This window comes from Erithacus rubecula, assembly GCF_903797595.1.
Source record: "Erithacus rubecula genome assembly, chromosome: 9".
Classification (NCBI taxonomy): domain Eukaryota; kingdom Metazoa; phylum Chordata; class Aves; order Passeriformes; family Muscicapidae; genus Erithacus; species Erithacus rubecula.
The window spans coordinates 26,208,964-26,221,135 of record NC_136660.1 but is presented as its reverse complement, the minus strand read 5'-3'; the positions used below and the strand labels follow the sequence as shown (position 1 = coordinate 26,221,135).

At 42.5% G+C, this 12,172-nt stretch overlaps 1 protein-coding gene across 4 annotated transcripts in view; it reads left to right on the top strand.

The window, feature by feature from the left end:
• Positions 1-2,996: 2,996 nt before the first annotated feature.
• The window catches only part of GPAM (glycerol-3-phosphate acyltransferase, mitochondrial), a 29,879-nt gene continuing 20,703 nt past the window's right edge, over positions 2,997-12,172 (top strand). The window contains exons 1-5 of one of the 4 annotated variants that reach the window (XM_079313229.1): positions 2,997-3,161; positions 3,895-4,048; positions 5,454-5,584; positions 7,519-7,641; positions 10,189-10,262. In XM_079313229.1, the coding sequence (XP_079169355.1) occupies positions 5,483-5,584; positions 7,519-7,641; positions 10,189-10,262 (299 nt within the window). In that variant the 5' untranslated portion in view covers positions 2,997-3,161; positions 3,895-4,048; positions 5,454-5,482. Of the gene's footprint in view, positions 3,162-3,690; positions 3,712-3,891; positions 4,049-5,453; positions 5,585-7,518; positions 7,642-10,188; positions 10,263-12,172 lie in introns of those variants that run through there. The other 3 variants (XM_079313228.1, XM_079313231.1, XM_079313230.1) reach the window with 3 other exon arrangements.

The following is a 12,172-nucleotide window of genomic DNA, read 5'->3' as shown; positions in this document are numbered from 1 at the left end:
GAAAGTTTCTTTTTAAAGAGGATGCTGTGTACTCTTTTGTAAACATGTCTCCATTACTAAAAGTGACATCATGGGAATCGCTGGAAATGAGCTCAGAGAGCAGACCCAGGGTAGAGCCGATGTAAAAAGAAGTCCCCTTGTCCCTGTTCCCTCCTCCTCTGCACAGAATTGTCCAGCAAACAGGTACTTTGTTGAACTCCACTGGAAGCTTCATGAGGAATTTAAACATAGGAAGGACTAATCATTATTTTAGAAAAAAAGAGTCCTGCCAGCTCTTTCTCCTCTGCAGGCTGCTATGCACGAATGTGGTCAGCAGCTTATTCACACAAAGCCAGGGCTCTGCTCATTTGCCAATATATGCAAATCACCTCCCTGCACTCATTGGCACGGCAAACACTTCAGTTTAAGGACTTTAAAAAGACGGATTGCAAAACTCAGGCATGCTCCTGCTCCTACTGAGATCAGTGGCAAGCCTCCCATTGGCTTCAATGGAAGCAGGATAGAATCTCCCTTTTCTGGAAACCCAGCAGTATTTGGGCTTTTTGGAGCACATGCAGCTCTGAAAGTCTGTTCCTTCAGGGCATTCCAAAATTTTTCCCATTTGCTTGATTCCATGGCAACATAACATCACCATCAAGCTTTCAATACTGAAATGAGATTTTACTACTAAGCCTGAGGATTTATACAAGTGTAAAAAGATCTTGCTAAGCTGCAATTCACATTAGACTAATTCAGGATCTTTTTCAAACGAGTGACAAAATTATCTTTATATTTATTTTACAATAGGCCAAGAATTTTTTAAAGTTAGAAAAATGGGAAAACTGCTCCACATTCATACAAGAAACATTCTTTCATTATTACACAGAATCACAGTTTAAGTAAAACACTGTATCTGTTTACTTTTTCACTGTATCTGTTTCCTTTTCAAAACAGTCTAAAGAATAGCCTAAGCAGTTTTCTTATAAATTATACTAAAATCAAGACTCCAGAGACTGCACAAAATTATAAAGCCATAAAAGCTTTTCTTCTGATTTTTGTGTTACTTATATCACAGAAATAACTCTTTTGCAACCAATAAAAATATACTAGTGTAAAAGCATTCAATGAAAAGACATGCCAAAAGTTCCATGTTAGGTTTTAATTGTATTACAGTTCATCTTTTATAGAGGGAAGCAAAGCCAGACAAGCTGGCTTTACACTCAGTGGCTGAGTTACACCATAGCACACTGAATGCAAGTGCTGTCTTTGATTCCCTATTTTCATGAGTGGAAGGAGGGAAAAAATCAATGTGATTCCACACTTAGAAAAGGTTAAGTTGTGTGTAAGCAGTATTGAGGGTCTTTTATAAGAACCTACTAGAAAGTTCTCAAATAACAACACAAGTGCAGTGAAACAAATTATTTGATATTTGTAAACATTCTAATGGCATTATATTTCCTGTATTTTCTTAGACTTTACATATAAGCATTCATTGCCATCTCTGCTATATTCAGTTTTCATGTAATCCAGCTCTTGAATCATCTCCATTGTGATTTCTGAGATGATTCAAGCTCTGACTCCCCTCCTTGCACATAGACTCACACTGGAAGCAATGACCAGGATGTGGGCTGCAGCATTTTATTGGGACTTTGCTTCTGTGATCTGCTCCTTATACAAAGAGAGTTACAAAAACACAGGATGTAATACTGGATTTCACTTTTCTGAGTGGAGTTCTGAGCTTCTCCTTTCGAGCCTTTCAACACCCCTGGGTCAAACACCACACAACTCTGAGTGTGGGATTTGGCCCTGCTGCTGGTCACCAGAGCAAAGACAGGTGTTTCCTTCTCTGGCCTCCACTAAGGCAATGAGATGTGCACTGAGCAAGCAAAGGGAGCACAGATGTGACACACAGACTCCTGCCTCGGCTCTGATCAGAGAAGCCCCTACAAATCTGCTCTTAGCTGCAGCAGAGAAAGCAGAATCTGCCCCCTTTCCCAACTGACCTTCAATAAATCACTCCAAGACAAAGTTGATGTCAAATTAAAAGCGTTGTTATAAAGCTGGACAGCTAAGGGCTTGTATTTTAGAAGTGGCCAGAGATTCTGGGTATGTTCCTTGGTGAGACCAGAACTAGAAAGTGGGTGTTTGGCACTACTTCCACCAGCTCTCCTTCACCAGAACTGACACATTTGAAATTCCTAGCCTAGATTATGAGAAAACTGGGTAAAAACTTCAGTATGTAAATGTGCTCTAAGAAATACAATTACAGATTGTCCTTTCTTTATATAAAAAGTGATGTTTTAGAAAACTATTTGATATACAAAATACTGCACTGCCTATTGCACAGAAACACAAACTTTATAAAAGTTGTAAATTTTACTAGCTCCTAGCTTATTTTGAAATTTGAAAATTAGGTGTCTTTCATTCCAACATCCACATTGCAACAAAATATTTTTCCTTGCTAAAAGGGGAAAATTCGTACTCGGAATCCCTTCTAGCCCACAGACTGCAGACTGCTCTTTGTAAACTACCAGCACTAATACTCCAGTGGTATTCCCTGGAGGCACTCAGCTGTGGGAACTAGGGCAGCTCCCCTATGCATGCAGCAGTTAGCTTTCTGTCTATCACATCGCACGCCTTTTTGTTTTATGTGTGAAAGGCAATTGTAATTCTTACTTTACAATTCTCATTTACAGTAATTTCAAAACAACATCTAGAAGGAAGACCTTAAGGGGAAAACTAACTCCTCGTGCTGTTTAGATCTCTGAGCAGAGTATTTGCATTAGTATAAGCAGTATCTTTTGTTTTGTCACTTTAATACTGTATTGCACTGCTGTGATTCGGACATTCAAAAAAGAAATGTAGGCACGAGCCTTCCTGCTGGGTTGTAACTCAAGCCGCAGAGAAACTGTCTTTAAATAGCCCAAGAATGCCCAAGCCAAAAAACACTCTCGTCCTTGTTTGGTTACATGCAGCAATCTCAATCAACATTTACTTTTGCGCTCAGTAAAAGGCAAACTGGTACCGCTGCAAGGCCGGGCAGGCAGATCGATACCTGTCCCGAAATTTCTGCAATTGTTCTCAGCGGCAACTCCGAGTCGCTGCAAACCTATTTTAACACCATTTCACATCACTTTTCCAGCCTTTTCCGCTGGGCAGCTCTAATTTGAGAGTTACCAGCCGTGAGTCGCTGCTGTCTGTCTGGGCTGGGGCGGTGGGAGCGGTGCTGAACCATGCGGTGGCTCCGGGCAGCGCTGGGCGCGGGCCCCCGGCGAGTGAGGACAGCGAGGGGCTCGGAGCCGAGCAGGGCTAGGGTGGGCATGGACCCCGCGGCGGAGTGAGGGCTGTGAGGGCAGCGGAGGGGCCCGGAGCCGAGCAAGGCTGGGCCGGGCATGGACACCGCGGCGGTGTGAGGGCAGCGGAGGGGCCCCGAGCCGAGCAGGGCCGGGCGCTCAGGAAGTCGCGTCAGGCGCGCCGCGGCGGCGGCCCCGGCGGGAGGGCCGGGGCAGCAGCGGAGCCCGCGCTGAGCGCGGAGCGAGGCCGGCGGTGCGGGCGGGGCGGAACAGAACAAAGCGGGGCGGCCGGCGGGGCGGTGCTGCCCCCGGCGGCGGGGCGGGGCAGCGCAGCGGCTGCCGCGTGGCGGGAGGGGCGGCGCGGCGCGGGGCAGCGGCGGTGCCGGGGGCGCGGGCCGGCTGAGGGGCAGCGCGGGCCGGGCGGCGGGCGCGGGGCCAGGTGAGCGAGGGGAGCCTCGGCCGCCCCCGCGGAGCTCCGGGGGCCGGTGCCGGTGCCTGCCCGCGGCCGGCGCCCGCCCCTCGCGGCGGCCGGGGTGGCGCGGGGCGGCCCCTTGGCAGCGGCGGTGCCCGGGGCGCTGCGCACCCCCCACCGCTCTCAGCGGCGCGATTTTATTTATAGCAGGTGTGGTGAGCGGCGGGGCAGGAGCCCGGAGCTGCCGAGGGAGCCCCGGTGAGCCGTGTGAGCCCGGAGCGCTGCTGGGGATGGCGGTGGCCGGCAGGTGAACAGCGCCAGCGCCGCAGCGGAGCGGGCGCTCGGGGGGCGGGTTGGCTCGCAGGTAGGTATGCGGCTGCTGCTGCTCCAACGGGCTCTTAATTGCGTATTTTTTAAAGTTCATCTTTGGTGTATACCGGTGCAGCCAAGGTCACCTTGAGCACGAGGAGGACGCATTTCGGTTCCAGCGTTTGATGTTTCAAGGCATTTTTTTTTTGGTAGTTATTGGGAGGGTTAGATAGTAATTTGTCTGAGGACTAATTTAAATAATAGGCGGATTGTATGTAAGAGGCAGCAAAGATAAAGGGATGGCTTCGGTACTTAGGCTGTGCGAGGACGTGCATGGTCTGCATGGTTATACTGGCTCAGACTCCAGTTTGTAGTGGGAGCTCTCTGCGTGCAGGTATCACGGGATGAGCTTGTGGCAACTTGGGGAAGGCACTGAGAAAGGCAAAAACATTGGACTAAAGTTTTAGGTTTTGCTGTTGCAGATGTTATCTTAGCATTGCTAGATGGGAACGGTCTCATTCCTGATGGCCCCAGCTGGGCCATGATAGAAGTTTGCTTACAGTGACACATGGAAGAGGAGGTATTGCCTCTTTACAGTTTCTCTTGGTGAAAATGCTGGCATTCCTATTTCAGTGGCTCTCAACAGCAAAGCAGTTTAATTTGCAGTCTTTTGCAAACACACTGTACAGCACAAAGTTGTTTTGGTGTGTGCGCCTTTCCTTTTTTCTTTGGCCAAGGGAGAATTATTTACTGTGTTCATTATATGATCTACAAAACCTCAGTTTCAAAATAATAATTGAAGTTTAGATATCTTTGCTGCTCTTTAATCCCACCAGACTGAAATGTCACTTGTCAGTGCCGTGTTCACGTTTAGAGGTGTGCATTTTTTACAGAGCACTTCTTCTTCCTGAGGAATTCGCAAACTGGTTTGACTACAGCTAGACCAGACACATAAAATATACTGTGAGATAGGATTAGGTGAGAACATTAATGACAGTTTTTATGGGTCATAGGTGTCCTTGAGAAGCAAATTATGAAAGAGCAAGGTCACAGTGCAAGAGAATAGTAAACTTATGAAAGTGTCTGACATGCGTATCCTTATGGCTGCAGGCTTTAAACCATCCAGTAAAGAACAGTGGAAAATTACAAAGGCACTCTAGTGACCTGTTATGGAAAGAAGAGCAGGGAGAGAAGCATGCAGGAAGCTGTGTTTATGGAAGTCAAATGTGCACGGGGTTTTAGCATATTAAAATCATGCTGATTTCTAGCTGCAAGGAAGCACCTTTGGAGCTGAATTTTTACTGAAGGGTGAAAAAATACCAGTTTGCTCATTTATTGCTAGATGCCCATCTCTGAAATTAGGTGTGTGTTTCTGTGCATGCATATAAATACATGAATATGCAGATTGAAAGAATACATACTTGTATCTATACATATATGCACATGTTATTATTATGCAGTGTGTGATCTTCAGTTCAACTTCTGTGTCATGGATGAAACTGCTTTGTCCCTTGGAACAATAGATGTTTCCTATTTGTCCACCTCAGCAGACTGCAGCATCAGTAGATGTAAGCATTCCAGTGAAGAGTGGGTAAGTAAAAATTAAAAATTGGGAATGTTATTTGCTGTATTTATCTTATTATTTCTTCAAGTTGAAGGTGGACTTTTTATTGTTATGAAGATAAGGAATATTGTTTCTCATGCATGGTATAGTTTGGTTTTAATTTAACTTGTAAGGAGGAACCAACAGCTCAATTCTGTGCCAAATAGTAATGTTGCTAGAAAAGTCCTGTCAAACTCTGTTGATAGTCTTACAGTCTTCTAGTGTGTTGTTGCTAATCATTTTATATGTAAATAAGTAAATGTACAGAATCCCATTCTGGAGTAGCCAAAGTCAAACAGAAAGTTGTATAGGAAGCTCGTTGCTCTTCTGGGTGATGTAATTTAAAGTGTGCAGGTGGAAGGAGCTTGATGCTGAAGTTGCACAGTCATATAGGCATTGAACTTTCCATGGAGCTTTCCATGCAGTCCAGGAGACAGAAAAAAAACTGGTGCATATAAATAAGGAGCCTATTAAAAGTCTGTGTCCTCCATTGAGTGAGTCTTGGGATTTGGAGGGGACAAAGAAGGCAGTGAGCAGAGTGGTCTGGGTGGAGCCAAAAGAGCCACATGGGGACTGGGGTGATGGCAGCTGGTTTAACAGCATAGGTCAAGAGGAATTAAACATGGATCTAGAGAGGAGGAGTTTGAACTTGATACAGAGGAAGAATTGGAAACATGGTCAGAGTTGAGGGAAAGGGCAGATGTCTTGACGGCTGGGATTTCTATCTAGCTAGATCTAAGTTCCATGGAATAGCAAGCTCACAGACCAAGGGGTCTGTGAGAAAGTGGAATAAGGGCAGGCAAGTCAGAAGAGATAAAAAGGAGGTTTTGTAAGAAAATGCTGGAGTTGTGCATCAAGGGTTAGAGGCAGGCAGAAGGAAGATGGCGTTGTTACAAAGTTGGTTTGTTTTGGAGTTAGCATTAGCTGATAGAGAAGGGATTATGGCAGGCTTAGCATCTTGATACTTATTTCAGATGGAAGAGTAAGCCTTGGAATATCTGCCAGTTCATGCTGCTTGCCAAATGTGATACATGCACAATTCAGTTTTTAAGCATATTCAGCATTGCTTTTGATTTTCTGGGAGTTTCTCACTGGGCTGAGTATGTGATGGTCTGTATTTGTGTCTTCCAATCTTGGTTCTACCCTGCTGCTCTGCCACTTAAATGTTCTATTTTAAACAACATTTTGGGTTTGGTTTGATGCCGTAACTTCTCTTTTAATAGTGGAAGTAACTTTCCTCTCAATAAAATATGTGGTTTAAAAATGGCAACCCAGTTCTCATTCTCAGGCAAGCAATAATTCAGTAGACTTTAATGGAAAAAATCAAGGTCTTTGAAAATATACTTAACTACAATTTTTGCATTATGTCCTAACACAGAGAATGAGTTCTATGAATGCAGTCACTCTGGATTTTTTTGTTCTGTAATTTTTAGATAGACAGTGTAACTTTGGAGAAGGCACAGGGGTTCCTTTTTCATATCACTCTGCAAGAAACTGCTGCAAGTGCCTACAGAGTCCATGGAGTTAATATTTTGGATACACTGAGTCTTCTTGCAGTTTTACAGGGTGCTATTCAGTTGAACCTTAAAATACATTGCTTATATTGCAAGCACCTTGACATGGTTGAAAATGCAGTGTACTGTTAATTTCTTTCAGTTTTCTCAGCTGGCAGTTTCTTTAATTACAGTTATCATTTTTAAAATTTTGTGTATCAGCCCATGCAGCAGTCCATACATAAGTACAACACTGAGATTTTGCTTTTATATTTTTAAATTCTAGCAAAGCGTTGGAAAAAACTGTGCTTTATATAATTGAGGGGTAATTTTTTGTGTGTGTCTGGCAACTCCTCTTCCTCAAAGCTTTCTCATACAGAGTAGAGCACATATTTCTGCATATTTCCACAGTGGTCTTTTGTTCTGCAGGGAGAGTGCAACTCTCGTCCCACTCTGTTCCGATCTGCCACGTTGAGATGGAAGGAGGCTCTGCTGAGCAGGAAAAGGCCGTTTGTGGGACGATGTTGCTATGTATGCACTCCCCAGAGCCGGGTAAGAAGATTACCGAGTGGATTATGTTTGACAATAATGCATAGTTGCAGCATAGTGAAGTTGCAGTAGTTTCCTTACTTTCAGAATTAAGGTCACAGTGTTTTTACTCCATAAAAACCATGCTGTGGTTTTTCACTGTTGTTTGTGCTTATGTTTAGTTTGTCGTGGAATTCCACGATGGCACACACCTGCTTTGATGCTTAGTTTTCCACCTCTCAGTGCGGACTTATTCCTTGCACAAAACTCTCTAGCTCCTCAGAATTATTACTAGGAAATGGGATAGCAAAGTTTTCTTGTGTGTTAGACTAATAATGGGAATTTGGAGCATATAAAAGTGTGAAAGTTTGCTTTTAGGACACTTTAATTCTCTGTCCACAGAATAAATACAGTTTGGAAGTTAAGCAGTGTGCTTCCTTTCCAACTTGCTCAGTCCTGTACTTGAGAGAACGAGTTAATTTTCTACACCTGGCTGATTCCTTGCCTCTCTGCCCAGCCTGGAAACCAGGACTGCCAGTTTGATGATGGGGATATTTGTCTGCTGGGAGCAGTGTCAAGACGGTGGCTCTAGAGAGGTTGCACAAGCTGATTTAAAATGTAAACTTTATTGAACAGCATTGGGCAGGCTTTCTGTAAGCTCAAGATGCAAAATGCTGATAAATGGCACAGTACAGTTTGCAACCAGTTCATCATGTAATTTGGCTATGTGTACACCCCAGGCTTTAGATTGCACTCAGTTACACCTTCATGGGCAGGGCTAGAGGGAAAATTTGCTTCTCTCTTTGACCAAAGAGAAGTTGTTATTTCACTCTGTTCCTCTGCCAGAACAGAAAATTGCAGCAGTGACATACAAACGTGGCATAGAAATCCAAATGTACTATGAAGGCTGTGTGTGATATGGGCAACAAGACAAGCAATTAGATAAACTAAGACTACTTCAAACAGACAAGTGAAGTGTTTTGGCTTAAGGTGTTTGTGAATCCTCGGCTTAGGGCTTTATGCATTTAGTAATTAGCTTGCTAGTAATTTAGCTGTTACTCTCAAAATGGGAATTACACTTTAGAAATAAAAATCTTGTTCTGTATTTTGTCCTTTTAATAAGAGACTAATTAACTATTTTGAGATCCCACTTAGGAAAGGGGCATGACTTACTAACCCATTTGTTGACTTCTGTAAGGAAAAAAAATACCATCCTTGCACAGACAGTAACAAAGAAAATCCTCTCATTAGATTCCAAATGGTTTTTTTGGAGCTGCCTTTTTCATTATTTTTCTTAAAGAAAAGGAATTAATGAAGCAAATTTCTTTAAGTGTGCTGAGCAAACTAACAACTTGCCAGTGCTGAGTGTGGGTAGTCTTGCTTCTCCCTCCTGTTTTCTTTGTGCTGTCCTGCTTCTCTTTGCCAGAACATGTCATCAGCTTAGAAGATCCACAAAAATTCAGCAGTATATAGTCAAAGAAATTTACTTAACACTGAAGTTTCCTCTTAAGACTTTACAACAATTAGTTGATTGTACAGCACAGTTGTACATAAGCAGGGAGCAGAAGACTCTTTGCTCTCACTGTAGCACATAATTTCTACCTGATTTGCAAATAACGTAGGACAGTCATATATTTTAATTTTGTGGCAAATGGTATGTCCTAAACAAAATACAAACAAATGACTCCTACCTAACCCCCATTGCAGAATTGATGGTGAGGCTGTTTTGCAGCTCTGCTGTTGCTGGTAACCATCTTTCTCCTTTGCTGTCCTTTTTTTGGTTTTCTTTGACATGTGCAGTTCCAGTAGTTTCAGCTGCAGTTCACTGCTGGCAAGGTACCAGTTTCATAATTATGTATCATTTGGGTAGAAATAAATCAGCCTCTTGGTCAAGGTATTCACTTGGACTGTGGAATGATAGAATTTAGATCTTCCTGCTAAGGAATATTTGTTGTGGAAGTGCTCCTAAACTCATCCTACTTAATAGCTTGGCATGTGGAGTCTGTAACAAGGCTCTACAAGGCTGAACTGAGTTTATTGTTCAGGCAAAGCAGGAATGTGGAGATTTGCCACCTAGCCATGGATGGATATCCTGACCCTTGGGCTGTTGATATCCTGACCCTTGGGCTGTTGTTACATGATGCTTGTTCTGCTGGCAAACTGGATGCTACAGTCAAATACTCGTGGTTACACTACTGCCCAGTGTGGCTTAATGAAGTTCTGTCTCAAAGATGAGTTCTGTATTATATACAGACAATTCCTGGTTTATATTACAACAGGATCTGATGAAATGTTGTGGCTTGAAGAGTGTAACCAGTACAACCACAAAGTAAAGCCTAGAGAATGCTTTGAAAGTATTGGACTTGGGAATAGTGATTTGAATTCCATTTTCACTTTAGAAGTTTGTGTACTGTATAGGCAGGTTCAACATTTCTCTGGTTTTGGCTTTGCTTATAATAGAAATGAAAAACATTGCATTGTCTTAAATGTTATGATGAATGTAACAGACAAAACTATTTTTATGTAATAAAGTAGTCCATCAATCTTTTTTTTTTTTTTTTTGTTTTACAGGATAACTTCTTCAATTCTAGTATTCCTTCTTTGGGTCTTCGTAATGTCATATACATCAATGAAACACATACAAGGTAATGTAGCATTAACTTTTGCTTTTAAAGTTCAGAAGCATGCTCTGATTTTATGACAGAGCAATCTATTGTGGTCTGGACTGAGTTGATATATATATTGTGGTCCTAAAATGCAGAAATTTGATGGTGACTTCAGTTATGTGCTTGTTAAATCTGGCTGTGTGTATTTGGGAACTGCGCAAAGTCCTTTGGGGTTATAGACAAGGAGTGTAGGGGTCAAACCTGTTTCACAAAAAGCCAAGAATTTTTTTACAAAATAAATTCTTTCTCCTTTTGTGCAAATGGCAGCATCTGTAGCATAATATTGAGGGGACCTGATTTATTCCCTTATGTAGAATGACTTCAGGCTGCACTTTAATTTACTGAGCAGGTCTGGCTCACAATTTAGGTGTTGACTATTACTACTTATGGCAATTAAACCTGAATATGTCTTATGAATCTATCTCTTCTCTGCCTTAGTGGCAGAGTGCAGCTTCTGAACAGTTTGGTGTAAATGAAAAAAACCTAAAAAATGAAGATGTGTCTTTGTGCTATTGTGTTATATCTTGTGTTCTGGGATGAGGATACTGAAATGTTGCAAAAATGTTCTGTTCTTTGGAAAGATAATAATGCTTGCTAGGTTTTTTTTTACAGTAATCATTAGCATAAGCAAGTCCTGCAGTGTTTGTTGTAGAGTCAGAGCAAACAAAGAGAGGCCAGCAGCCTGAAAGAAATGAGCCAAAGTGTCTTAGTGAAAGAAAAGCAGCATTGTGTGTGCTCGAGAGGGAGAAAGCTAATGTTAGAGGCTGTTCTTTATTAAATTTGAATCAATTATGGGTTTTTTAAGAGTTGAACTTGTAGTTTGGAACACAGAAAAATAACAGAAATACTATTTAACTTGTTAAAATTAGTTTTGAAAATCTAATGCTTGAATGGTTTTGAATGGTTATTTGAATTGGAAATATAAGGAGAAAAAATATGGATTAATTGAATTATTCTGAAATAAACACATCTAGCTCAGAATAGTGAGAAATATGGTGTCTTTATAGTGTGAAAATGGACAATTTTAATGAAGTTCTGAGGTCTCATGGGGCTACACAGTCACGGTTTCCTGGCCTTAGAAAGCAAGAGTGGTTCTCTGACTGCCAGTATGCTGTAACTGTATTGACAGCCTTTAAATGTCTCTTGACTGGTCGTTTTTGTCTTCTCTCATTGCTACATGATCAGAAAACAGATGTTTCTAATTAAGCTACTTTATGTCTAAGCTGTAAAATGAGTGTAGAAGCCTTCCTACCTTGCCAGATCCCTGCAATAGCTGTATGCTGTTCTGATACGTTCATAGTTACCAAAAAATACAGAAAGAAGCATATCCTTAATCTTCACTTTCTAGAAAAATTAGCAAGGCTCTCAAACTCCAAAGAAAAGGGGGATAAAGGAAAAAAGCAGTTAAAACAGAGTCACCAGTCATCTTCTCTGACAGCACGAATAGCTGGTCTGAATATTTGTGTAATCATTCCGTGCCACTCTGTGCCCATGGCTCGTGCATGTGCACCCATCTTAATTACAGTGCACTCAAGGGCTTTGGCCTTTTGCAGTGTAAAAGTTCTGTCTCATCTTTCCTAGCTGTTTTTAACACATGTATTAGTTTACTGAAATGTGGTAGGGAGGTGTAACAGCCAGGATCAGTAGCTCGGGTGATGACAACGGGTGAGATGTTGGCAGCATTCCCGCCTGGAAACCACCATGAGCTTTGTCACTCACATGTCAGTTTGGGACACTCACTGGAGCAGCAGCCAGGCATTGCACCAGCAGACCTCAGGACAGGGGTTTTGCACAGTACTTACTGCTCTGAGCTTAGGAATTGCCAGAATTTAATTTTTCATGCAGCTGTTAATTCTGCTCCATCACATCAGCTCTGCTGTTTGGGGGTC